General features: G+C 35.6%; 1 protein-coding gene across 2 annotated transcripts in view; it reads left to right on the top strand.

The window, feature by feature from the left end:
* The first annotated feature begins 394 nt into the window (after positions 1-394).
* The window catches only part of fign.S (fidgetin, microtubule severing factor S homeolog), a 103747-nt gene continuing 77084 nt past the window's right edge, over positions 395-27057 (top strand). Inside the window, exons 1-2 of one of the 2 annotated variants that reach the window (XM_018238829.2) lie at positions 395-1165; positions 2839-3022. In XM_018238829.2, the coding sequence (XP_018094318.1) occupies positions 2998-3022 (25 nt within the window). In that variant the 5' untranslated portion in view covers positions 395-1165; positions 2839-2997. The remainder of the gene's footprint in view (positions 1166-2838; positions 3023-27057) is intronic. The other variant, XM_018238827.2, reaches the window with a different exon arrangement.

The raw sequence follows: 27057 nt of genomic DNA, 5'->3' as shown, positions 1-27057 counted from the left end.
TTTGTTTTCCGTAGTCGCCAAAAGTTACCTGAAACTTTGGGCGACTTCGGAAAACGAAGTGCTCTGAGTGCCATACCGCCGGCGACTCCGATTCTAGCCGGCGGGAAGGCAGTTTGGGAGATAAGTTGACTGAAGAAGAGACGATTTGTCGACGGGCGACTAAATTCCCCGAATCTCCACGTGTGTTTCTGCCCTAACAGTCCTATGCCATAGAAAGTTATAATGAGACAGGCCAGAGGTGTCTGGGGTGCTTTCAGCTAATGGTTATTGTTTCTAATATGGACACTGCTAGTAACAAGGGTCCCTTGAATGTGTACCCCCTCAAATTGTGGTACTTGTAAGACTGATTGCATTGGATAGACTGCCCCTGCCTTACACTGTTACTGCAGTAATTCAGTGGCAAGTACCCTGCAAAGCCTGCTGCTCATAGTCCATGCTAGGAAAAAAAAATCCCAGCGTGCGAGTCTGAAGCCATCAATCAATGGTGCCTGTAAACACCCCCTGCTGCATGCCTGCCTTGTGCTCTATCTCCCGTTCCCTTTCAGCAGCACTGGCAGCAGCAGCAGAGACAGAAGAGTCACGCTGGCAGTTACAGGGGATGTTCAGCAAGCAGAAGGTTCAGCAAGCAGATATTCGCCTGATATGAGAAATAGAGGTGAGACATCCTGAGCTCTCCACTCCAGCGCAGGGAAAGGAAGCAGAGCCCGGGCTGGGGAGAGGGAGAGCCACACAGTGGGGAAGGGAGAAGGGGAGTGACTACAGGACATTCATCAGACGCCTGCCTGCTGCATCCAGCACTTCAACCCCCACCTACAAGGAAAACAACATTGCGACCCTGCTGAGGGGTTGATGCCAGAAGCACAAATTAAAACTTAATATTTTTTTTTCCGTATTGTACCTTCATCTGCTACATTTGTTGAAGAGGTAAAAAGGGAGGGAGGCTGAGAGAATATCATCATCATCATCATCATCATAATAATAATAATTAAAGAAAATCCTGAATCCAAGTGCAGTGATCGAGCCCCTTTATTGCAGCATGTGCACAACTCTCTGTTCCTAAACCATGACCTGCAGCTTTCACTTCTTCGTGCGATTCCACGTTCAGCAGCGATCACAACAGATCCATGCGACTGTCACCTCTCGGAGTTCTGTGTCACCCATGCAGGTAGGTTCTGACTTTTAGTCTGTCCTTCCAGGGGAGGCTCAATTTGTTTGCTGTTTTCTGTGCTCTGTTTATTTTGTGCACTGGAACCTTTCTCATTCATCATTTTACTACTGTGTAGTTTCAAAGTGGTAATTTAATTGCACTGTCTAGTTTCTAAAGGGCAGTTTCATTGCACTGTGTAGTATCTAGGAGGCAGTTAACTTGTACAGTGTATTTTCTAAAGGGCAAGTTTACTTGCACTGTGTAGTTTCTAAGTGGCAGTTTAGGTGCACAGTGTATTTTCTAAAAGGGCAGTTTAATTGCACTGTGTAGTTTCTAGGTGACAGTTTACTTGTATGGTTTTCTAAATGGCAATTTTACTTGCCTTGTGTAGTTGCTAAGTGGCAGTTTAGGTGCACAGTGTATTTTCTAAAAGCGCAGTTTAATTGCACTGTCTAGTTTCTAGGTGACAGTTTACTTGTACAGTTTTCTAAAGGGCAATTTTACTTGCCTTGTTTAGTTTCTAAGTGGCAGTTTAGGCGCACAGTGTATTTTCTAAAAGGGGAGTTTAATTGCACTTTGTAGTTTCTAGGTGGCAGTTTACTTGTACAGTTTTCTAAAGGGCAAGTTTAGTGGCGCTGTGTAGTTTCTAAGTGGCAGTTTAGGTGCACAGTGTATTTTCTAAAAGGGCAGTTTACTTGCACTGTGTAGTTTATAGGTGGTATTTTAAAAATGCAATGTGTTTTTTAGGTGTTTACATGCCCTGGGAACTTGTAGTCTTGTAGTCTTGTAGTCAGTCTGTTCCATGTCCTCTCACACAGGGTAGGCACCATGGCACTGCCAATGCCAATAACCTCATTCTAGCAGCCCATTCTGACACCATGGGGCTTTTTAGCCTACTTGTATCTCCTGATTTTTTTTTTACAAAGTAGCTGGCAAGGCCTGGCAAAGCACCATCTCTTTTTTCTTTAATATTTCTTCAAGGGATTTTTTTTTTATTTGTGTGAAATGACCCAATTTTGCTAAATTTAATAAATGGAGCAAACAAACACAAGTATCTCAATTCCAGGTCAGAAAGAAACTTTGAGTCCCTGTTCCCACTTTGTAAGTTTTCTTTTTATTTTAAATAGTATTTTTAAAGGTCACGGTTGTTATAATGAAGCCAATTTGACTTCTCACGTAAGGTAGGAAGGGTGCACTTTGCCCACATAGAGCAGGTATCATGTGATCCTGTCTTTCCAGCAGCAGCAAAGTGTCTATGAAAATTATTATGAGAAGTTGGCATGGGTGCAAGGCATGGGGAGCACTTTGGCACAATAAACTACTTTGCAAAGTATCAATTGTCCCAAAACAACAAATAACGTTAATGTCAGAAAGTCTGTTCTGCTGCATTGCTTCCCATGCCTAGCTGTGCTATTTTTTTAATTCCTTTTTTTTTTTGGTTGGGGGGAGTACGGGAGCTACAGCATGATAGGCGTTTTGTTTGGATGGGATCAGGGGTAGAACGATGTATAATTTAATCTACTGATTCCATTACTAGCCTTCCCTGGAGCTCTTGTTAGTTTCAATGGGAGTGAAATTGACATAGACTTGCATTTCATGTGCCTCCCCTTCCCTTTATTCTCTTGTGATCTGAGATCTCTCTGTTGATGTTGCTTCTCCCCCCCCCCCTTCCTTTAATTATATGCATATAGGTTAAATGAATACCTGACGAAAGCGACCACGTTGCACGCCGCTGACATTTGATAGCTGAGAGGAAAAGTGGTTTTAATGAAAAGCAACCTTTGGAATTCCTGCCTGTGACCAACAAAAAAAAAAAAATCCAATTCTGCTTTTTGTGCTGTGAGCGAGAAATGATCAGTAGCAGCAGTGTTTATGGTATGTCAGTTTTTTTTTTCTTTTTTGGATTTCGACTTCACATGTGTCTCTTATAATAATGACAGTTTAATTGCACGATGAAACCTTCAGTTAAATGCATGCTCAAGGTCTGGCTTGCTGGCCACAAATGGCTGCGCTCTGTTTCCCTTATTGTATCTAAATATTGTTCTTTATTGCTACATTTTATAATATTGTTATTGTGAAGCCCATTCTAATTGTTAAACCTTTACACACATGTCACGACTTAAAGAGTAAGTAATGGATCAATTTATATTACTGTGAGGCTTAGGAATGTGAAATGTGCTGTAGCCATGAGGGGTAATCCTCACTCATTAACTTCATGCATTCCCATTCTTTCATTACTCCACTTTGAGTGTAATTGGGAAACAAAAAAAAAAATCATTCAGCCCCAAAATAGCTACTGGTCGATTGCTTAATCGTCTGGTTACAAAGGTTATTTTCTCATTGTCGTTTCTTTTTGGTGTGTGTTTTCTTTTATACTTTTTAATTGTTGCAAGGCAAACAAGCAACTGACCTTCTTCCTTCTTTTTATTTTAAATTCTTTTAACCTTTCATTTTATTTTTATTTGTATAATATTCAGCATATTTAAAATTAATGTTAGATTGCAATTAGTTTTCAGCTAAACAACCACAAAGAGGTCATAGGGGAAAAAAAAGGAAGTCATCTCTTAGGTGTTTAGCATGATGGAAAATGAAATTAAACAATAAATTTATGGCAGTTATATATTATGCTTGAAGGAAAAAAAAAAGACGAGCATAGCAGGTTAATTCATAAAAGAATGCAAAGTTCTAATGAAACCAATTTGATTGCATTTTTGCATTGGATACTTGTTGACTGGGGGAGATCAATAAGTAGACTGTTTATTTTACATGCACATAATCTACACTGGGAAATGTTTTCTAGAGAGCAAAACCTTTTTTTTTTTTTCCCCCGGAGCTGTTGAAGCGAATGTGATTGCCAGATGGGAGATTTTCCTCTGTGATCTTAAAGCTGTAATATATATTCAGAGCAGATTGGGCTTCTGCTGGTGATGAGGAGGATATTACATTTGGAAATTTCACATCAGGAATAGGACACTGTACTAAAATGGAGTGAAATATGAAGAGCTTAATTATTATGAGCAGAAAGATTAGATTTAGATTTTTTTTTTAAAATTAAGGAATTTTATTTAAAATTGGAATTATTGCCATTTCTAGTTGTTTGTTATTAAAACAACAGACCCACCCCAAGAAGGTGTTAAAACAAATTAGGTTTAAATAAAATGTAAAGTTTACAGTTGTTTTGGGGTGAAAATGCTGGGAATTGGGGGGGGGGGGGTGTCTCCCTACTTCAGGCTGCTCTGCTGTTGCAAATTAAAAGTGTGTTGTATTCAGGAAATGAAAGCTACAATGTGTCTTTTGAACAAGTCGTTTATCAAGAAAAACATCTATCAAGCTGAGACTTGTCACACTGATCCTCTAAAAACTTCAGCTCCTATGTGGACAGGGCTTTGATGTTTTTAATCCTACATTTATAAAACAAAGTTAGGAAAACAAAATAACAAATCAGTGCTATTTAAAAAAAAAAGAGAGAGAGAGAGAAAAAAGAAAAGAAAGCATTATTGGGATTAGTACACAAGTCAGAAAACAACAAAAATTACTTTGGAAAGAGAAAACAAATTTTGTTTTTACAAACCCAAAAGTTTTAGAAAGCGGAAGGGGGTTAACACACAGTGAATGTTTATTTACATATGTGTCATGTTTCCTATATGATGATTTATACTATGTTTCAGGTTAAAAACGACCTAATTTTGTTAAAATAAATAGATTACTTTATTATATTATAGCCCTAATATTATCTTTTCTCACTCTGTCCCTCTATCTCTGTTCATTATTTTTTTGTCAGTGTGTGTGTATAAAAAGAGAGAGCGAGAAACAGATTTGAGGACTTGAGTTGTTTTGTTTGGAATTTCAATATACATGTCTTACATTTAATTTATTGGGTACCTTTTGTTTGCATGTACATATTTTGCCTGCACCCACTAGAAACCCCTCTCCTTTTAGATTGTAAGCTCTAATGAGCAGGCCCTCTTTACATCCAGTAATAGTATTTGTATGTTTAACATATACAGTACATCTTTCTCTTGCATGGGGGTGCAGAATAGTTTAGTGCAAATACTTGTTGATTGTAATATCTTATATATCAAACAAACACATACTCTGGCATTTGTTCTAAACCCATTAATAGAGTTCCTGATTAAAGTTAGAACCATTTTGCTAGCTGTCTGGGTTTTGCCATACAGATATCAGCAGTCAGTGCAGGCTGGTAAAGAGTTGATTTATAAGCAGTTTATCAAGGAAAGGCATTGAGCCTAAATGAAAACCTCATTTGTGTTATCTGTGTGTTTAGAACCATAACTTACTTAGAGCTGAACCTTCTTATAAGCAGAGTGTAGCAGACACAGATGTGGAGTCAACTTTTCCATCATGCAAGCAGCCTCACCTCTTGTTGAATTTACATCTGAATTGACCCCCACCCTTTGTTTTGGTTTTGCATGCACAGTTTGGATAATGGACATGTGTGTGTGTGTTATGCAAGACAAACTGAATTACATCAGATGTGTCAAATATCTGTGCTGATGTTGTTCTTAAATAAACTGAGACCCACCCTAATTTAAATATTGTCTGGGTGACAAATAACCAGGCTGGGAAATGCAGGGTTTTCAAAATTATTTTTAGAAATAAAATTGCATTGTAGTGCAAAGGCCACTTTCCTATCATTCATGTTTATGACCTCATAGATGGTTTCCATAACAAGATTTTCTTGCCCAAATTGTCTTATGATCTATGTTTGATCAATAATCCCATCTGCCCCCTTAGGGAGCATAGAGCTGCATTTTACTGAACATGTATTAGACATGAACCCCCCACCTATTTTTCACAGCCTGTTACGTTTTAATAATTTTGAACAGTACACTTTTTTATTGTGCTTATTATTATGGTTACACTTAACCCATTGCATGGTGGAGATGTTTAACTCATGAGATAATTATGGTAAAGCAACTTTCTCTTTCCGAGATACACGGTGTCCTAGGTGTAGTGCAAGCTGTGTGCTATATATTGCATTGCTAGTGTTTTGTCTTGACAGGATAACAATATAGAATATCATTGGTTTTCCCAGTTTCAAGTACAGATCAACCATGCATTGAATTTGTGTGGCAAAATAAAAGCCATCCTTTAACATGGTCTGCCACTGGGTAGTTTGGACTTATTTCTGTCTTTAGAAATTGTTGCGACTGGTGAACTCCTTTTGACCACTGCCAGTGCTAGGGACCAGCATGTGTTTGTGTTTTAAATTTAAGGGAAAGAAAAAATCTGTACTGTCAGATTCAATTACTGCCATGTATTCATGCAGCTCTGGAGTGGGTGATTGATCTTGCCGCATTCCTAATCAACAATTAATCAGATAATCAATGTGTCCCAGAATGTCTGAATGATAGACCATAAGCAAAACCTTTCAGATAAACTAATAACACAGTTATTATTATTCAAGCTTATTTTTAAAATGCATTACATATGCTGCAGCAGTGTAAAATAAATGAGTCTATGCATTAGAAGAAAACACATAAAACACAATACAAGTTACTGAATTCACTCCTAAGCACTGATATTTCATAGTCCTTTAGAATGAATTTATATGTCTCCCTGGCAAAAGAACGGTTAATAGAAGATGCATAAAACCTCCCTATAGGCATCGGTGATAAACTAGAATTCTCAGTGGCATTATTTACAGATAATTGCAAATATATATTGGACTATCATAGTCAGTATGGGATAGATGGGAAGAATCCCCTACCAAAATATGTGTATGTAAACGTTCTAAAGTGTAAAAGTGACATCCCCAATCTAAAATAATGGTGTAACTGTAGCATTTGTAGCATGGATAAACAAGCAATAATATTGTGATGGACATAATGTTCAATGCTTAGTGTGATTTAAATGCTGATAATGAGGAGTATGTCATAATAACCCCCGGAACAACTATTATTCATAGAGCCATATTGATTAATAGGAACACTTTTGAGCTGTAAATTATCTCAGGGCCTTTCTGGGAGTGAAAGGGTTATTTCTGACAAAATGCTGGGGCGAATCTTTTTGCGTTAATAGACTGCTGGAAAATTCATTGTGTTCAGAACTGACACAGATACTTGTGAAGACCGTTTGTTAAAGAAAATATAAGGCAACAAGCTTTTTTTTAAAAAAAAATATATTGTTATGGAATTAAACAAAATACATACAAATTTAAATGATCTGTATTGTTATAGAATAAAAAAATATAAATACAAATTAATTTCTGAAATATAGAATCTGTATAAAATGCCCCCTGTAATACCAATGTGTTAAGAAAAGCAGTTTCTTAATTAAAAATTACATTTAAACGGTATTCCTGTAAACATAGGCTTATAGTAAGCCCATGCATCCAACTTTGCCTACACTCATATAACATATATTTGTAGACATTTTTGATGTAAAGCTAAAAAAAAATCCCACACAGTCATTTAGATTTTAAGATGAATAATATTTGAAACCTTCGCCTTGATATTTTACAATGTTTAGTTTTCATAATGGGCCCTAAGCTAGTTTCCCCAAAGTGGAAGATGTCTACTATTAAAAAAAAAAAGTAGCATTTTAAAAAAAAAAATCTTTTAAATCATTTTAACATTTTGAACTTACAAATGATTTTATTACGCCTGGCAATTTAAGCAAATACCACTTTATGGCTTTGTTTATGCTGTCAGTTGTGAACGGTGTGGTACAAGTATTTTTATATATGAAATGCTTTCCTAATAGAGCATGAGTCTAATTTCCTGCAATTAGGAGATGCTAATAAGAAAATGTGTTGTAATTACTTCAGCATGAAAATGTTCATTCTGGCTCTTGCCAGAAACTCAAGATTTTTTTTTTCCTTCCCCATCAGCAGAGACCCACACAGCGAGTAGTTCACAGCGAGACCCACACTGCTGTTAATTCTTTGTTTTTTGTTTTACTTGAACAAAAGAGTATGTTTTCTAACAGCACCCCATGAAGGAATCAACCTAGGCACTGGGTTTGTTATAGGGCCATATCTTAGGCTATTTACCTGACCTGTGGGTAACTTTCCTCTGCCAATAAGCGTGACATTTTCTGACTTTTACATTATCAGTCTTATTTTTAGCATATTCTCCTTTTTTCCTTCTTCTAATTAATGGTGTTTATGCTTTTAAAATGAGTTTTAAGCAATATAAATGAAAACAACCTATATAAACTTTTCTGCAACTTACGCTTGAGAGTCATATGAAAAGATTATTTAGACATCACAATGTTCTCCATCCCCTTTTTTTAAATGAATGTTAAGATTTAATTGAAAGGGCAGTCATTTGTTATACTGTGTTCAATGGCGGCAGGGAAAGTAGATCTCTGAATATTTCATAAGGTAAAATTCTTTTGCTGAATACCTGCTTGTGGAAAAGAGGTCAAATGATGTCACAGAAGATCTTGAATGGCTTAATTTAACCCCGTCCAAGCAGACTTGAGACTGTTTTCTTAATAAAATATTTACTAATCGTTTTCATGCACAAATGCATTCTTCTACATGATAAACAAAGATTAGTCTCACTCTGCTTTTTCACTGATGGCTGATTATGAAGGCCAGTAAAACATCTGTATCACTGTGCTACTACCCTAGCAATACAGACAGCAGTGATTGCATAATGCAAATTGGTCCTTTATTTTGCATGGAATCACTGCTGTTTTCAGAAGTCATGTTTATGGCAAACCCCACCTGTATACAAGGGTTTCTTTAAAGAGAGATGTGTGTGCCATTAACTTGTTCATATGTATGTATGTATGTATGTATGTAGAAGTAACAGCAAAAAAAGGGCTCAAAATGCAGTCCAGTTGTTGGATTACCAACAAAATACAGGTCCATTCTTTATATTCCTGGGTGAAGCAGTGTCAGCATGTATCCTAGATGTTCCATTGTTTTCAGAATTGCCCATTATTTCCCACATTTTTCAGTGATTTTAATAGTGGTTTGTATTTAAATACAAATAACAATGTTTTGACTTGAGTTCTTGGGTGGCGCAATTACAGGCTTACTAACTGGGACATGGTAGTCCTATGGTTAAGAAAACATATGGTCGGCAATTGCTTTGGTTTACAAAGTCATTTATGTTTTGTGCTTAAAAAAAAAATACATGTCAACTGGTTCCTTTGAATTGCATCACAAATTTGTTGAAGGTAAAATATCTTTTACCGTAGTTTGGTTTTTGACATTAAGAAGACCATAGGTTATTGCAGTTTAACATTGATTGTGTTGCTGAAAAAGTGATATTTGAATATTCTAATTATTATCATTCCTTAAGTGTTATCAGTTATTGTATAGAGTATATAAATCTTATATTGACACTGGGCTTTAAAATCCACAGAATTCTAATTTACTTTGTCGGTAATGGGCAAAAATGAGAAGAGAAGACTGCATTAGCTGGTTTAGTGTCTGGAACAGAATTGTAAATGGTTATATAGTTATATGTGGACCTTAATATGACCAAACCAGTTGTCTAGTAAATATGAAGGACACATCTGCATGATTAAAAAATATCCAGGCAGGCAGTCTCTTTGAAGGGCCTAGAAAAACATTTGATGCATATATAGTGATATTTTCCAGGATTCATTTTTCAAGGAGAGTCATCAATTTTTTGTAAGATATGTAGAGTCTCATTGTTAACTGTGAATCTTTCGTGCTCTGATGAACTACATTTCCCACTATCCCCCTACAAGCTTTTGGAGAATACAGGAAATTACTCTTATCTCATACTGTTAATTTCGAGTTTTTTTTAGACTGCTCTATGGGCCGAAGGCTTTCATGCGTTTTCAGCACTAAGCATATTGGGCATAGTAATAAATATATTGTTTTCCTTCTTTGCACAAGGTAATCACAGGAATTACATGTCTAAGAATTCATATTGGTTTTGTTGCTTTTGAAATGCCTGAAGCCGCGAAGCGCTTTGCTAAATATTGTTTTTAACAAATTACATTTCACCTCAGGTATCATTTAAGTAGCGGCTTTGATGAAACAAAAGAGTTTATGTCAGCAAGGGAATTTCCCTTTAACCCCCTTATTGCCAAATGGGTCAGCAGTACATTGGAGGTCTCACCGGCAATCAAAATGGTTGAATGCAGACAAGCCTTTGAGAAATTTATATCTGGGGTCAACTGTGTGGAAAAATACCCGCTTTTAAAGCGTTATCCATTATTGCTAAAAGCAGAGCAAGGCTATATATATATATATATATATATATATATATATATATATATATATATATATATATATATATATATATATCATTGGATAATCAGCATTAGTGTAGGAGTTACACTGTAATAATCCTACTGGATGCCAGTTTATTTAAGAGCTTATTTCTCCCCCCCCTTGCTCAGTGATAACCAGTTTGTATCGTCTGTTAGGCAGTTCACTAAATCAACAGCATTTATTTTGACATCTACTTCACAATGGTCTCCGCAAAGTCTCCAACAGGAAACACTTAACTAACCTGCAGTTAATGGATTTATTTTTATTTCACTGCCATTATAGGAAATTTAAACATTATGTTCAAGAAAGGAGCACTTAAAATGAAATATTTGGTGTTTTTCTCTTGCCGTTGTTGCTAAATTAGGGCATTAGAAAGAAATTTTTATTGGCCACATGGATATCTGCTCATTCATGTAACAGTCAGTGAGTATCAATGAAAGTCTTCCTGTTGATCATTTGTACTTAGATTGTAAGCTGTTGTGGCAGGGATTATACTTACCTTTCCACAACAGTGTGGGGTCTCCACACTTTTAATGAATATGCTGTTGTTCACTGTTTCTGGATAACAGCGCTGTATCATAAATGTATTGTACTAATATTAAGTGATACTTGGTTGCTGCTCTACAAATGGATACATTCATACATTTTATAAATATAAATAGTCCCATGGACATATAATCGATAAGATTTCTCATCAGGTGAAGGTTGTGTTGTGGGTAAAATGCTTTCTTTTGCTGCTTTTGACCCTTGCTTTACAATTACAAGTTTATTTGGGGAATGCATATATTGTGTAAATGTATTTTTTATTATCATGTCTTATTTTCCCATTGCACTTAGGAGCAATGGTTAATCCTCTGTCATTCAGCTGACAAAGGCTCCATTTGTAGACTTTGCAGAGAGACTTGACTTTTACAGGCAATCGGTATCACAATGTGATGCCTGAGACACATTTAAATCAAGCATTTGTTTCAAGATACAACGGAAATATACTGGAAGGTCCAACAAGAATATATCTGAATGCACTTGCAGGCTCACCATTTATTTTCAAAAGCTATTTTTGACATCACTCAAGTATAGCTCCACTATGAACAGCCAAATCAAAAGAGCTCAGAAATGTAACTAGATTCTTTTATGTCTTTGGAAACCCAGATGCTTACAAGATTGTTTCAGAGTACAGAAAGGATTGAGACCATATTTAATCTTCGCTTGCTGCATACTGCATGCAGGAAAGTGAAAAAAATCCTTCATAACAAAACACTCTGACATCTGCATGACCAGATCTTCTATCTCTGGGAGATACAGAACAAGTATGCAGTAGCTCGTAGCATATATATATATATATATATATATATATATATATATATATATATATATATATATATATATATATATATATATATACATTTCTAGAATATATGATAACGATTGGAAGCTAGGTCAGGTACCTTTATAGCATGAACCTGTTTGCATATATATTATATATAAGTCATGAAATATATGTATACATGTTATATTTATATATTTTTAAAATGTATATTTTTTTAATTGCCTTTTATAATTTCTTTAGAACCATATGCAAAACATATTCAAGATTGCAGAAAAAAAATGATCACTCATTGTAAAAATGTAACCTCCCCCCGAATATATATATAATGCTATTCAAATAAAGATATATCGGGAAAGATGATACATTAAATTCAGTATGTAATGAAACATAGTCAGGGACACACCGAATACCTATTAATCTTCGGTTAACCGTTGGTTCAAATAATCTAAACTGATTTCTATTTTTGCAGAATCAAGTCATTATCTTTCATATACTGTTATCCTTTTAAGTAATATTAATTTAGTAATTTATGTCTATCATTTTTTAAATGCATTTTTATGCTTTATGTAGAATTTACTTCAAATATTCATCTTACATTGATCCTTTGTTAATGTTTATGGACCACTGATTGGCGTCACATATTTTAAATTTTTTTCATGAAAATATCCCCCCCCCCTCTCACATAAAGCTATAGAAAGTCAACAGGTGGTTCAAATGCCACAAGGCAATTTAAGAAGACTCCCTTTTCAGTTTTAGAGTCATCTTCCTTTACAATGAGGCAATTAACAGCCAAAGTCTCAGTAGAGAAAATTCCAGCCTGAGGCTACACTTGTGAAAGAAACAATTTGGCTTTTTAGAATTTGTGAAGGACCATTTTGTTTCTTCCATTTGTGTTTTTCTTTTGCTTCAACTGGTGTTAAAAATACCAGTTTTTAGGGCTTTTTTTCTTTTTAGAGAAATAATTTAGTGTCTGCCATAGTGAAGGCTTGCAGATTATGTTGCTGCTTTTCTGATATCTGCTTTTTCTGCTCAACGTTGATTTAGATGTGATTGCACTGAAAGACTGTCCTTTCAGCAGTTATTCAAAATACTGCAAAAGTGTTGTGTTTCTTATTATGAATGAGCACAATATAAGAGGTCAGCAAAACTACTGCCAAGAATAGGTGCAGTCATTCAATGGGCCACAATTTGGGGATGGCAGTAATATACAGTATGTGAAAAGTCACAGCCATTATATAAACTAATCGATTTCTGATAATATAGAAAATAATAATAGCATCAAATTAAATAGGATATACTGCTTTAAGGTGACCATAGACGTTAAGATTTGTAAAAGATGTTTTAATTATCGTAGGTCCAAACTGATCCTGAAAGGAATGTTTAAATATATAATTTGTCCATCAACTAAAAAGACTATTTCAGGCGATATTGTCTAGTTGAAGCCAGGAAAACTGTGGGTAGCTGCCTGCTTGGCCCCGCAAACAATTGGACAATGGCTAAATTTCACTGTGAACGATGAAAACTTTCTAAGCTGACAGATCAATTTTCTGACCGATGTCAGATGAAAAATTGTCAGATGCAAGATATTTAGGTGCCCCCAGGTGTTAGAAAGAAAAAAATCTAAACGTCTATGGTCACCTTTAAGTTGTTGTCGCTAAGTCACAAATTAACATTTCTCTGCTAAGAAACACTTAATTGTGTTGTGGTTCAATGGGAAGGATCTCACTTAAACACCAGGAATATTATTGCTTTCATCATTCATAGTCAGCATCACATGTTGTTTAAGGTCTATGCATGCTTTCTCTATCAGCATTGTTAAAATCATTGGGCACCTTTCCAAGCATTTGTGGCAGCCTTCTTATTGTATCCAAACACAGAGAGGAAGATGCTTGTTAGACCTGAGCCTTATGAACTGATCTGGTTGTTTTCTAGATTTTGTTTATTCTTTATGTACCCTTGCAACAGTTGCTTTGGGTGTCATGTCTCCTACTCAGCTGGAGAAAGTGGACATAGGCATAACTGCTGAGGATAGAAGCTCTAGCCAGATCGACATAGCTGGGTACACACTTGCAGTTTGGGTGAAGATTTCTGATTTCAGCGTTGTAATAAACACATGTCTGATTACAGCTGTCTCATCTCATTTATATTATCAAATCTGCCACTGTGGTGACCTGCCTTTGTTTATCTGTTTTTAGGCTTATGGTAGCTTCTATGGCAGTTTTATCTTGGGGGCTAATTTTACATTCAAGTTCTCTGATACAGAATAGAAGCGGTTGAAAGATTATTATAGAACAGTGCTGTCCAACTTTATGCATATATTGGCACAATTATCTACCATACTATATCAATAGAGGTTAGTGGAGCTCATGACAAATCCCTTGGAGGGTCATCTCCAGTTTGACAGCACATAAATATCAAAGATTTCAATTCTGGAACTTCAGGTTTTACTAAGCAATAGAGTCCTTAGTTAGCTGATAGTATCTGCCCTCTTGTGAGCTGACTATTGGAAGATAATTATTGCTAAGAAGACTTTCATTTTTAAGATGATAACATCATTTACTTACAACATACATATGTTACTGCTATTACTGAACAGTTAATGTTCCTGATAACTCGAATTCTTTTGAGTGTTTACTTAATGTGTACCTTATCTCTTTTGATAACACTGTTTGTATACTGTTGACTATGTGAAGAACTTTCATCAGAGAAATCCTGCCTGTTGTGTTTAACTAACGATGGCAGCATAGTTTGTTTAAAGTGATTACAGAAGAAGTAATAATTAGTGGTTAACTGTTATAGGGTAGCACACAATATGGCACTCAATAGTTTTTTTGTATTTCCATTACCCAGTTTCATTTCTTGTCACTAATGACATCTCACACATACAAAGTTACAGTTAAGGTGGCCATAGACTCAAATATCCGCTCGTTTGGCGACATCGCCAAACGAGCGGATCTTTCCCCGATATGCCACTAAACAGCATGGCTATATCGGGGGTAATTCGAACGTTCGGCCGTATGGCCGAACGATCGAATTACGATGCGCCAAGGGGCTCCGACGGGTCGGTCGGTTAAAAATCCAACCTTCCCGATCGATATCGTGGCCAGATATCGATCGGAAAGACCTGTCGGAAGCCCCCATACACGGGCAGATAATCTGTCAAATCGGTCCAAACGACCGATATCGGCAGCTTTATCTGCCCGTGTATGGCCACCTATAGGTAAAAGATATAAATTGTTTGTGTTTGTTAATTGGTTACACTCTCTAAATGATGCTATACACTGTGTGATTACTAAAGCATGGGCTTGTCTAATAAGAGGTCCATGGACCATATGCTGCCCTCAAAGGTCCCATCCTCAAACTCTATCTATCTGGTGATAGTCCATCTGGTTACAGTCCTAAGACAGAATTATTAGAGATTTTAAAGGTTGCCTGGCCGTGGCCTAATATTCAGGTTTCTACTCAGAATCCACAGGTTGTGGAGCAATCATAAATAAAATGTTTAAGCAGTTGTAGCAATGTTTACATATAATACGTAAGAAGTAATTTGATAATGATATTGTTTAGATATATAGACTTGTTCTTCATGTTTCATTTTAAATCTTATTTGTTGAACTATTGCCTTGAATAATTATTGATACTTTACTCTGTGTGATGCCTGGGAGTAAATCTGGTCTTGAAGACTATGTTCATTTTTCCCCTCATGTGGTTGAGTTGCTGCTATTGATTTATTTGCCTGCTATAAGATTACAAGAAATGATTTAATCTTCACTTGTCTAGAACAGCACAGTAATATCATGTTGCGTGGCATTTGTTACAAAGAACATGGCAGGTAATTTAAAATTAGGTATGTGTAAACTATCCAGTATATTGGTCTTTCCTTGAAGACCATGCATAGAAACACCTTAGTGAAAAATGTAAGGATATCTTGTACTGGGATACAATCATAAAGGGGTTTAAAAGTGTTAAATAGATTTCTATTTAAAAACAGTAAGAGCACAGATAATAATGATCTTCATATTTATATTATCTGCCAAAATGTTTATTAAAATTAAGAGATTCTAATAAAGGATAATGGCGCTGTCCTAAATAACTACTTTTAATCAGTTGATAAACCTTGTTTCTGTCTATCCTTTTAGTGCATGCTTTTTTCTGCCCTGAAATCTTTTATATAGTTAGCTGGGTTCATTAATGATTAAATGGCTTGCAAGTGGTTTCAGGAAGTAAACCAGCAGGAGATCACTTCTCTCAAAATATAATGCAGTGCCTACATTTTAAAATATGCATAGTGAAATTCCATATTAACCAAGCTTATAAATAATATTTATTGAAGTAAAAATCCACTTATTTCTTTCAGAAGTATTTTGCAAATGCAGCTAAAACTGGAAGCCAAATATACTGTAGATTTCCCAGACTGTATTTCCTGGCGTTCACTGTTTTCTCTATTACCACAACACACAGCACACTTTGTATATCTCCTGATAAGAGTCCATCCAGTGACATATAAACAATTGATCAGGGAGAGTGCTTGGAACATTAGATCACCTTGTAATCATAGATTGCATGTCAACAGCAAGGTCACATTAGGGATCAATAGGGAAGCTTTTGGTCCAGTTTAGACCACTGTCTATATTTATCCTGCTTTCTTACATTTAAATCCCTAATGCATTCAGAGTGAAAATATTTTTAGAAATCGTATGTCTTAGAAAGAGCAACCAAACTCAGCACGAAACTTGTTCAAATGCATGCACAGTAGAGGCAGCTGACTTTTGCTGAAATATTTACTGCTTGAAGAATACAGATGGTTCAGTTTAGTCCAGATTTAGAGTTTCAATATATATGCTGAGATCTCTTTTTGGAACAGGGTTTACTCTTTAATCTGTTACTTTACTCTTGGTACACATTTGTGGATTAAAGTACATTTCCGTGTGCTTTGTTGCAAGGGAAAGTACTTGAGTCTACGTTGGAAAGTTGATGAGTGTTAACCAAAAAATTGTGGATTGGAATGAAAATTAGGGTGAAGTAGCAATTTACCATGGATATTTACCCCAATTAAAGTAGTAGATTGGTGCCCTAAATTTGCTGGGATATTGGGATATTAAATGACCTATCTGTGGTTATAGGGAATTTTCACAGGGAATTGAGCCAGGGTCTCTAGCATGATATCCCACACGAAAGGCTGATTATGGTAAAAGAAATTTATGAGAGAAATAAAATCCACGCTGAAAGTTTTGACTTTGCAACAGGCAGGCAGGTGCCATTTTTTGGAAGCTGCCATCAAAACAAGCTCTCCATCATCTTTAAGGGGCCGATTCATGAAGCTCGAGTGAAGGATTCGAATTAAAAAAACGTCGAATTTCGAAGTGTTTTTTGGGCTACTTCGACCATCGAATGGGCTACTTCGACTACTACTTCGACTTCGAATCGAACGATTCGAACTAAAAATCGTTCGACTATTCGACCATTCGATAATCGAAGTAATCTTTAAGAAAAACTTCGACCCCCTACTTCGGCAGGTAAAAGCTACTGAAGTCAATGTTAGCCTATGGGGAAGGTCCCCATAGGCTTGCCTGAATTTTTTTGATCGAAGGATATTCCTTCGATCGTTGTATTAAAATCCTTCGAATCGTTCGATTCGAAGGATTTAATCGTTCGATCGTAGGATTAGCGCTAAATCGTTCGACTTCGATATTCGAAGTCGAACGATTTTAGTTCCTAGTCGAATATCGAGGGTTAATTAACCCTCGATATTCGACCCTTAGTAAATCTACCCCTAAATGTCTTGTATAGTGATGGGTGAATTTAGTCCCCAGGCGCGAATTTGCGGTGAATTTGCCCGGCGTCAAAATTTTTTAGACGCTGGCAACGATTTTGATGCCAGCGTCAAAGTTTTTTCGACACCGGCAATGGTTCCGACGCCAACGAAAAAAACAAACGAAAAACGGACGCCCATTGACTTGAATTGTCGCAGGCGTCAAAATCGCCGCTTTGTGAATTTTTCCCCAGTTTCGCAAATTACGTGGGAAATTCACAAAGCTCGTGGCGAAGCGAAATGGGACAAATTCGCCCATCACTAGTTTTGTATGCTTCAGGACATTTTAGTGCTGTTCAAGAAAAAACATTTCCAAAACATATAGTCTGCAAATACATAAAAAGTGCATGCGCATTTCCAGATGATTGATGTGAAAATCAATGAGCATAGCCAACGCATGAATGCTGAGGTGACAAAATATCTGGAATAGCTATGTGTATCATTGCCATAACTCAGATAATGAGAGAGAGTTGACATGTCTAGTGATGATGAATCCAACCCTTTTCGCTTTGCCCAAAATTCACAAAAAGGCAAGAATCGGCAATCGCATTGAAGTCAGTGGGCGTTTTCAATGCGATGTTTCAAACCATGCAACATTTATTTTACTATCGGTTATAGTCTGTGGTTGATCAAAGTAGCAAAGAGGGCGTAAAAGTGAGAAGGAAGTCTGGTGAATGTAAATACTCCTCACCATAAGGCATTGGAAGTGGCTGAGCAGATGGAAAATCAGTGGAGCAGAATTGTCAAAGGTCAAAAGTCTTTTCTATGCCAGTCAAAGATCTTCTGTGACCTAGTTATGACATGTATGCGAAACTAAACATAGGGAAGACCTGTCATTTATCACTTTTATCACCTTTCAGATAAGTTTGAGTCAAAATAAGCGAAAGTAAGCGAAAGTAAGCGAAATACCCCCACCATCAAAATTCCTTTCTAGTCCTGTTCCAGTTAACATTCATTTCCATATAAGAATCATGTTCATTGTGTTAAAAACCTTTAAATAAAAATGAATCTATGTCTTTTTTGGCAGACCATGCCTTTGAGTTTGTTACATTACAAAGTCAGATACGTTCGTAAACAAGCTTATATTCTTATAATAAATCCACTCATTCGTTTATGTAAAGCAGCATGAAATTGGTAGGAAGAAATTCAAATTTGTAATTTATCCAGTAATGTAAGGCTGGTGCAGTATTAAAAAATCATTAATAAGAATCATTATTATTAATAAAATAACATTAATATGTGGACTTGGTGACATAGGATAAGACACGGACATTTTTGTTTTGCCACTTGCAATTGAAAAAAATAAACAGTAACAGTTTTTATCCACAAAACTAGATGCCTTTTTTTGCACAAACTCTGGTGTGAATTCATTGGCAGATAGTACTAGAAAGAGCTACATGAAACAGCAACATCCCACAGCATTCAGTCAGGTTGAATTAATGTCACATGTCTCATTAAAAGTTGTTATGCTGTTATTAGTACTTCAGCCATTCTGTGAAATGCAACAGTAATGCCTTGCACGTTAGATCATATCCACTTGGCTTATTTCCTAGTTAAAATGCTGTCTATCTGCGCAGAAATAATTCATTATTTCATTTTAGTAAATAACAAGAAAGGCAGTCCAGCAACCCAGCCTAATTTGACATTTTAGATAGTTAAGGAATGTGTTGGGAAATGTCTCCAGAAAGGTAACAAGGGAATTTATGAGTTAAGTGATTAAATCCGCATAACTATCTAATAGTACAAGTGGCAAAGTGCATATAATACAATAATCCTGAAAAAGAAGGACTACATAATTTTTTCAACTATTCTACAACTAAACTGTCATAACAAATACAGTCATTTTAGTGCATTAATTTTCATATTACACCTGTGATATTGTCTGTCATTATATAAATAAATACTATAAGGGCTGTGGCAGGCATGGCATTTTGTCATTCAGGGGAAATCTCACTCCGCATGGGCAAATCCTCAAAAGTATTTAGTGACCTGTCCACCAGTGAAGACCAATTGCGCAGCATATGTTTCAAAACATAAAAAGACCACGTTTTAACAAGTCATAAAGGGCACCTGTTGGGCAAAAATAGTATCACCAAGCAAAGGTCCACACTTCAGTTGGGAGTAACAGTAGTTTTAAGCGCAAATGCACTTTTGACGTCATGTGCATAATGAGCAAGTCATGGCACTTGCTCATTATGTGTATGCATATGCCCCAACATGGCTGCTCATACCGGGAGCTCCCTCCCAGTGTTGGTGGCCTATCACTGGCGGGGGCAATTAAAAAAAAAAAACTACTGTTATCCCCAACCGGAGTGCGGCTCTATTAGCCCACACCTTTGGGTGGAGATATTTTTGCCAAACAGGTACCCTTTAAGAAATGTAATGTGCATCTAACTTTGAAATGCCATTTTCTGTTCCTTAATTGATCAATTTCTACTACTAAATAGTGATGGGCAAATTTATTTGCCAGGCATGAATTCATCCATTGGAGTCTATGGGCAGTTTTTAGCGGCAACATAAAGTTTGCTCATCACTAGTCGATTACAGTAGATCCCAATAATTAACTATGCTTTTTACTTTTTTTATGTGACCAGCATTTTAATGTGGGTATGTTTGTTTGTGTTTTAGTTATGTAGATATCTGTATATAGTAAATACCCTTTCTATGTACTGTCTAACCGAGTACCGGGCCAATTGAAAATGATGCCCAAGGCAAGCCCTGTGAGGTGAAAAGTGGCAGGGGGTACATTACCAGCCACCAAGCCCACCCTCTTGTGCCTATCATGCACCGCTCCCACAGTAGTCAGCTGACCAGGGTCCACTCTTTTTTTTATCTTGAAATTCTTACATACACAAACTCACGTAATGTAATTTCTCTCAAAAGAATTTCTATTCTGCATCATTTAATATATTGTATGCTTCTTATTTATGTTTACTAGTGATGAGAAAGATGTTTTGAGGCTATGTGTGACATTTCTTAGCTGAGTAGATTTATGGCTACTGTGTACGTGTGGATGGTTCACTAGGTCTTTGTGGAAACCAGTCCAACATGGTCATCTGACATATTATCCTGAAACCACACTGAACGTCTTTGAAAAAAAGCAAACACATATATTTTCACAAAGGCTGGTAGAGTAATGTGTTTTGTAAGGGTAATTTCACTTTCAATAAAGTAGCTCCCAGTCAACAGTACTTTTCATTAATGTTTGCATGACTTGAAAAAATGTGTTTTAATTACATTATAAGCAGTTTGGCGATGTTCTGGTTCTCCTATACAATGATGCAGAGTACAGCATTATAAAGTCAGGTGGAATGATGGCAGAGAACCACTATGCATGTCTCAAAGGGAGTATGAAATCCATTTTTGTACTTTTATATTTAACTACACCTTGGGATCAGTAGTGAAATTAATACCTTTCGCCAAGTGCTACTTATCAGTTGGCTGTGTGAATTGTGAGTGAGCTTTAACATATTTTTATATTGTTTACTTCTCTGTAAAGCCTGGTCAGTAACAGTGGCAAGCACTGACAGCGAGAGGATTGATGCCTCTATAAAGCTAAGGCTTATAAAAGCAATTTTTCTGCTAAACAGAAAACAAAGATAAGCAGTGCCTAGCAAGAGTAGGTGAACTGGTTTCTGGAGAGAGATTGGGATACAGCACCAGCCTTAGGCAGGGAGAGTTAGAATGCATTAAAGTAGTAGCGACTGTTTTCCCAAAAGGACAGAATAAAGAATTGTACTGTTCTGTTTTACTCGGATTCTAAACCAATTTTGAAAGAACCTTTTGCCCATAATAATACTAACTGAGCAAATAGTAAGAAGTAAAGACGAGAGGGCAAAATGAAGTCAAATTTCCAGATAAATAGGGAGAACTCTGAAAGTGGACAGGGGAAGAATATTTTTTCAGCTTTGTGCTACATGCAGTTATATCATTAGCTGGAGAGTGTTGGTTGAAATAATGAAGTGGTAAAGAGAAGGCTGACATTTATCAATTAGAATAAAATAGTAGGAAGTAGCTCAATAAATGTATTTTGCCACAGGATGGTCAATAAACGCTTTTTTGCTCAAACTGACCAAATGTAGTACGTGAGGTTGGGTATCACATGATAATTTTTCATTATCAATACCTAATATAGCAGTGTTTACTCAGAGGTATCCAGCAGACCCTTAAAGAGTCACAGTTTAATTTGATATTCTGCATGTAAGTCCAACTCACTCCATAAATTATTAGGTGAATTTGGGAGGTTGTTTTAAGCTTGATTAATTGTAACTAGTGATGGGCGAATAAATGCGCCAGGCAAGAACTCGCCAGCACAAAATCTGGCGCATCAAAAAAAAAATTGGCAAATAGCCGAGCACATAAAAATTGTTGCGTGCCAAAATTATTCATACACCTATTGACTTTGATGCATTTGGACAAAATAGGCGTGCTTATAAAATTTGTCATGGGCGTCAAAATTTACACTTGTAAAAATAATTTGACGCCCATTGACTTCAATGCGATTCGTGCATTTTTCGGGATGGGACAAATTCACCCATCACTAATTTTATCTACATTTATTTTCATGTTGGGATATTTGAATTTAAAGTATTGGAAAATGTGCTTGCTTAGTGTCCGTAAGCAAGCATTCCTCATTGTACCGTTCACTACCTGTACAACAGACAAAAGGTTTCTAGGCCTTCTATTGCAGTTCAGCTATAAAACCCAGACACATTTTCTTGTGTGAGACTAAAGAGTTACCAGTAAAAACTAGAAGGGTCAGCAGAGTAGTTTAGTCTTTGTGAGGGCTTGTTTTGACTCCTCTGTCAGCATATATCTGACCTAGAGAATTTTACATGATATCCTGGTGACTTAGGTAGAGACAAGTGAACTTATTTTCATGAAATGAAAAATCAATCCATGCATTTTGGGATGAGTATTTCTATTGATCTGCACCTTCATTATTCCAAAATGTGTAGTTTTAACCTATGTAAATCTTTATTTAGCCTAAGTCCAAAGTAAGACAAAACAAGTTTACTATGCCTGAAGCATTCTGTTTAAGAAAATGATGTCCACTAAAACATACATAAACAACAAATGTTTCTTTGTACAGATATGGAATTTTAAAAATAATAACGTTGAATTAAAAGATTAACTAAATGTCTGTGATTTAATTGAGCCAATACAGTTCTTCTTATTATTTGTGTTACGAAGCAAGCATCACTAACATTTAGCCTGTTTGATTGCTGCTACTCATTAAATTATGTTTATTTTGTAAGCTCAACTTGTAATTAAACTGCTGCTTGGGAAACCACTTCCTCCTTTGGGGTCATGGTTCTGCATAGCTGTCCAATATGATGTTTCACCATGTAAACTAAGGCTGCCTGGCTCACATTTACACTTTAATTTTCAATGTTATTTTAGGAAGACATGATATAGTAGCAAAGTCAATATTTGTTTTCATTATAAGACGTATATATTGTTCTAATTATTAGGGCTGCTGCATTGATTTCTTGCCTCATGTCAATCCCCAACATATATGCATGTTCAGATAATTTTTTATAAGGGAACGCCAGCTACTTAGGATAAGAATGCAGTAAATGGGGTTATTATGGTGCTTCACTTCTTGCAAGGGTTGCCCTTCATAGGAACTAGTAGAGCAGTGCTAAGAAATAAAACTCAATTCCGTAGGGCTTTCTTTTGCCCTTGAATGCTATTGTCTTTTTCATTTACCAGCATTCATTTTCATTTTAATCACTGCATGTGCAGATTGTGTTATTGTTGGGATAATTATTGTAGTTGTGTTATTGTTGGGATAATTATTGTGGCTGTTTAATTAAGTAGCCAGTTATAACCCAAATTCAACTTTTGATCATTTCCACAACTGTGATATTTATCTATGATAATCTTTAGGAGACTCAACTCCAAAATACAGACTACTAAATAATTTACTTTAAAATTGTGGGGTTTTTTTCCTTTTCCAACATCAATTTTCAGTTTGTTATTTGCAAATGTAGATAGTGTTATTGTCAGGATAATTTTTGTAAAACTAAATGATCCATGTTAAAATTTACTAATGGTATAATTTCTTTTGTTAAATTGTTAGTATTTAGTACAAGAAACATATTATTTATTCCCAAGCTTTTTTAAAATGTTATTTTCCCTGCATCAAAATTTAATGGAATGGGTTGGCAAAGGTAAATAAAGCATGCACCTTCTATTAAGCTTTTTATTTTTTTTACATTAATGCCTGTATAAATAGGTTATCATTAGCGAGGCAAAGAGGTCCAATCTCCGCAAATTATGCTTTCTGAAATGTCATGCATTTAACAAAGTACTATTTCTATAAACAAAGGCAGTTAATGTTTTCTCAACCATGGCTGAATATACATACCGGCGGTAAATGTCACTTTGTTGAATATTGCGACTTCTAAAATACCAGATAGACCACTTGACACATTTGTTCTTCAGTTTTGTAGACTTGTGAATAAATTATGTTTTTTTTACTGTAAATGACAGGGAAGATTCCAAGGGGGAGCAACGTCTGTGAATAATAGTTGAGTAGAGTAACCTCCTATACAACAGTAGCCTACTTATGTCAATATTGTAGAGACAAACATTTGCAAATTAGCTTCATGCAACTGCTAATAATGTTAAACTGGACAGTACTAAGAGAAACACATGTAATCTGCATTTAATTTGATAGATTCTGAAAGCATTGCGTGGATATCTGTAATGTCAGCTTGTAGCATTCGTGAACCCTAAGGTTGACAGGTTCAGATCATTGTAACTTAAAGGAAGCAGTTTTGCTCTTCATGATCTTACAAGCTCTTACAGAGCAAGCGTCTCTCTAAAAACATTATTTCTCTCAAAGCCTAGTTATTGTTCATTTTAAAATTCTTGCAGATAACTGTACAGTGACAATAGCTTTATTTCATGCAACTGGGTGAAAAATACAGTTTTCCCCTTATATTCCCGATCAAGAGAATATAAATGTTAAAGTATTAAAATTCTATAAAAAAATAGCACATGAAGTGACAGGACAAAATGTAGCTTTAGATAAAGCCTACTGCACTTATTTTGCTCAAAAATATAAATTTTATATCTATATAAGGAAAAGTTAAGATATAATTATGTTATTGGACTGTGCAAGGAAACAGAGAAAGCCCAAGTTCACAAACTGCATGCATATGATGTCCTAGTCAGAAATGAGCTCAAGATCAAAGTGTGACAAGGCAAAAATGCTATCCTCTGTCAATAGATATTGTATGGGGTTCTTTTTAAGAGTTCATCTTGTTAAACTAGTTGATTTTCTTGTTAACTTATAATATCCTTCACCGTAGGTGACATAGTGCTTGGTATGCAGTTGGGTATGCAAAGTACAAACATATGCCTTATATGTATACAGTATATACTTGTATCATGGTTCCAAATTGATTTGAAAGAGTCCATGTAGACTTATACTTTGTAGACTTATACTTTAGCTCCTTTAGTAAGACTTTTAGTTCTCACGTTTTTCAGAATATTTTAGTTCTGGTTAAAGAAAAATGTACAGTAAATACAGTATTATTACATATCCTATGATACTGTATGTGCCTTTCGTTCAATTTAAAAATGTGCTTCATAAATGTGTTTCATAAACAATTCCTATAAAAATATGCAAATAACAGTTAGTGCAATTTTTAGCAAAAGAGCAATTCATGTGATTTTTTTTCATTCAAATATGCTCATAATTCGAATGGGAGGTTATTTATGAAAAAATTTGAATGGCTAATATTCGATTGAATACAGTAGTTCCGACCCAAAAATTTGATTCGCATTCGATTTGTACAAATCGAGTTTTTCTGAAAAAAAAACTTGAATGTGAGGAAGGCTCTTAACATCTCCATTGACTTGTACATGAACTTGGCAGGTTTTAGGTGGTGAATATTGAAGGACTGTTTCCATGGTGAAGGTGTCATAAATCTCACGTTCAAATTTACATTTGACACTTGAAAATTTGAACTCGAGATTTGAAGTTCTGGGTGTTATACAGTTAGAAAATAAGACATAAGTGTTCTGGGGCATTTCCTGGAGTTGTCAGTAAGTTTCCAATTGAGTCCCTCGATAATCCCCATTTTAGCACTGTCCCACTGGCCAGAACTCTCTAACTTACTCATGTTACATATAAAAGGAAAAACTCAATTTTTTTAAAGGTTTTCGAGGTATTACTATTTTTTGCCTCATCATTAAGCTCTTTTTCCATTCGTACTATTTATATTTGGATCTTTTCATAAATTTAGTGACATTCGTAGTTTCAAAAACCTATAAAACAACTAAAATCTGACCTTTAATAAATAAGCCTCCACGTGTTAATATCAATATTGGGGATAGGAATAACAAATCTATATTATTATATGTACAAGTTACACCTTGCTTTTAAACATATTATCATAACAGTTGTATTCTTTTAATATGCTGACATGCATATAAGTAACAGAAATAGACAACACAGTTGCACACTGCTAACAAGTCTACTGTGCAGAATGACAAGAAAAAGAGTGAATGCAGATTATCTGAAAGAAAACATTTTTTATGTTCATTTATATTATTCTTTAATTGTACTTAAGTTTTGTGCAATAACTAAAGGCATCAATCATGCTTTGGAAGGCACCAATGCAAGCTTTCCCAATTATGCTTAATCCCATATTAAATCTTTGTGTGTTGTTTTTGCTTCTTCTTTTTTTAGTGTTTAATCTTTTGTCTCTGGTTTCTGTGCTGTTGCTCAGCAACATCTGCATTTATTGAGTTGGCGGAGTAAATGGGGTGGGGGGATTGCATTCCTCTGTAACCACCATCTACTCCTTTTATTATGGATAAAGAGGGGTAGAATATTTTCACTGGTATTTTTTCATGTAAAAAAATGGAATAGCCAGTTTCTTAAAATACATTTATTTGGTGTTGAAATAAAAGTAGTGAGACATGCTAATATGTGTAATAAGTGCACCTTTTTATTTGAGCACATAATAGTTTGTGTTCATCACTTACAAAGAATAATACCTGGTTTCACTGCAGTATTCTCCCAGTTTTCTATTTTCTGCAGACTTAATAATGAAAATAACTATTGATAAAATATGCATTATAATATCCAATGATTAATCAGAAAAGAAATGAAACCTAACATTCCTATGTGTGATTAAGCAATGCTACTTTTCATCTATAATCAGATGGTTTTAAATTCTTCTCTGCCCCTTTAACTATTATAAGTTTTAGTTAGTATCTATAAAACTTGCCTCCTTGCTGCAGGTATCCTGGAAGGTTTTCCCAAAGCTGTTTTATAATTTATTTATGAAGGCTCACATATTGAGCAATGCTATACATTTGCAGGTCAGTTGGCTCTGGGGTCAACCATATCTGGGCCACTTTTGCTTTTCTTTATATACATTGGTGAAGCACACACACAATTACCTGACATGCAGCATCCATGTATTTTGAAGAGGCACATACTGTTCAGAATTTAATTTGTTTTATAATGTGTATTCTTCAACAAACATATTTTAGTAGACTGAGAAATCATTAGCAGTGTG

Source organism: Xenopus laevis, chromosome 9_10S (genome assembly GCF_017654675.1).
Source record: "Xenopus laevis strain J_2021 chromosome 9_10S, Xenopus_laevis_v10.1, whole genome shotgun sequence".
Taxonomy (NCBI): domain Eukaryota; kingdom Metazoa; phylum Chordata; class Amphibia; order Anura; family Pipidae; genus Xenopus; species Xenopus laevis.
Note: the sequence above shows the minus strand (reverse complement) of the source record. Positions and strands in the feature narration are given on the sequence as shown.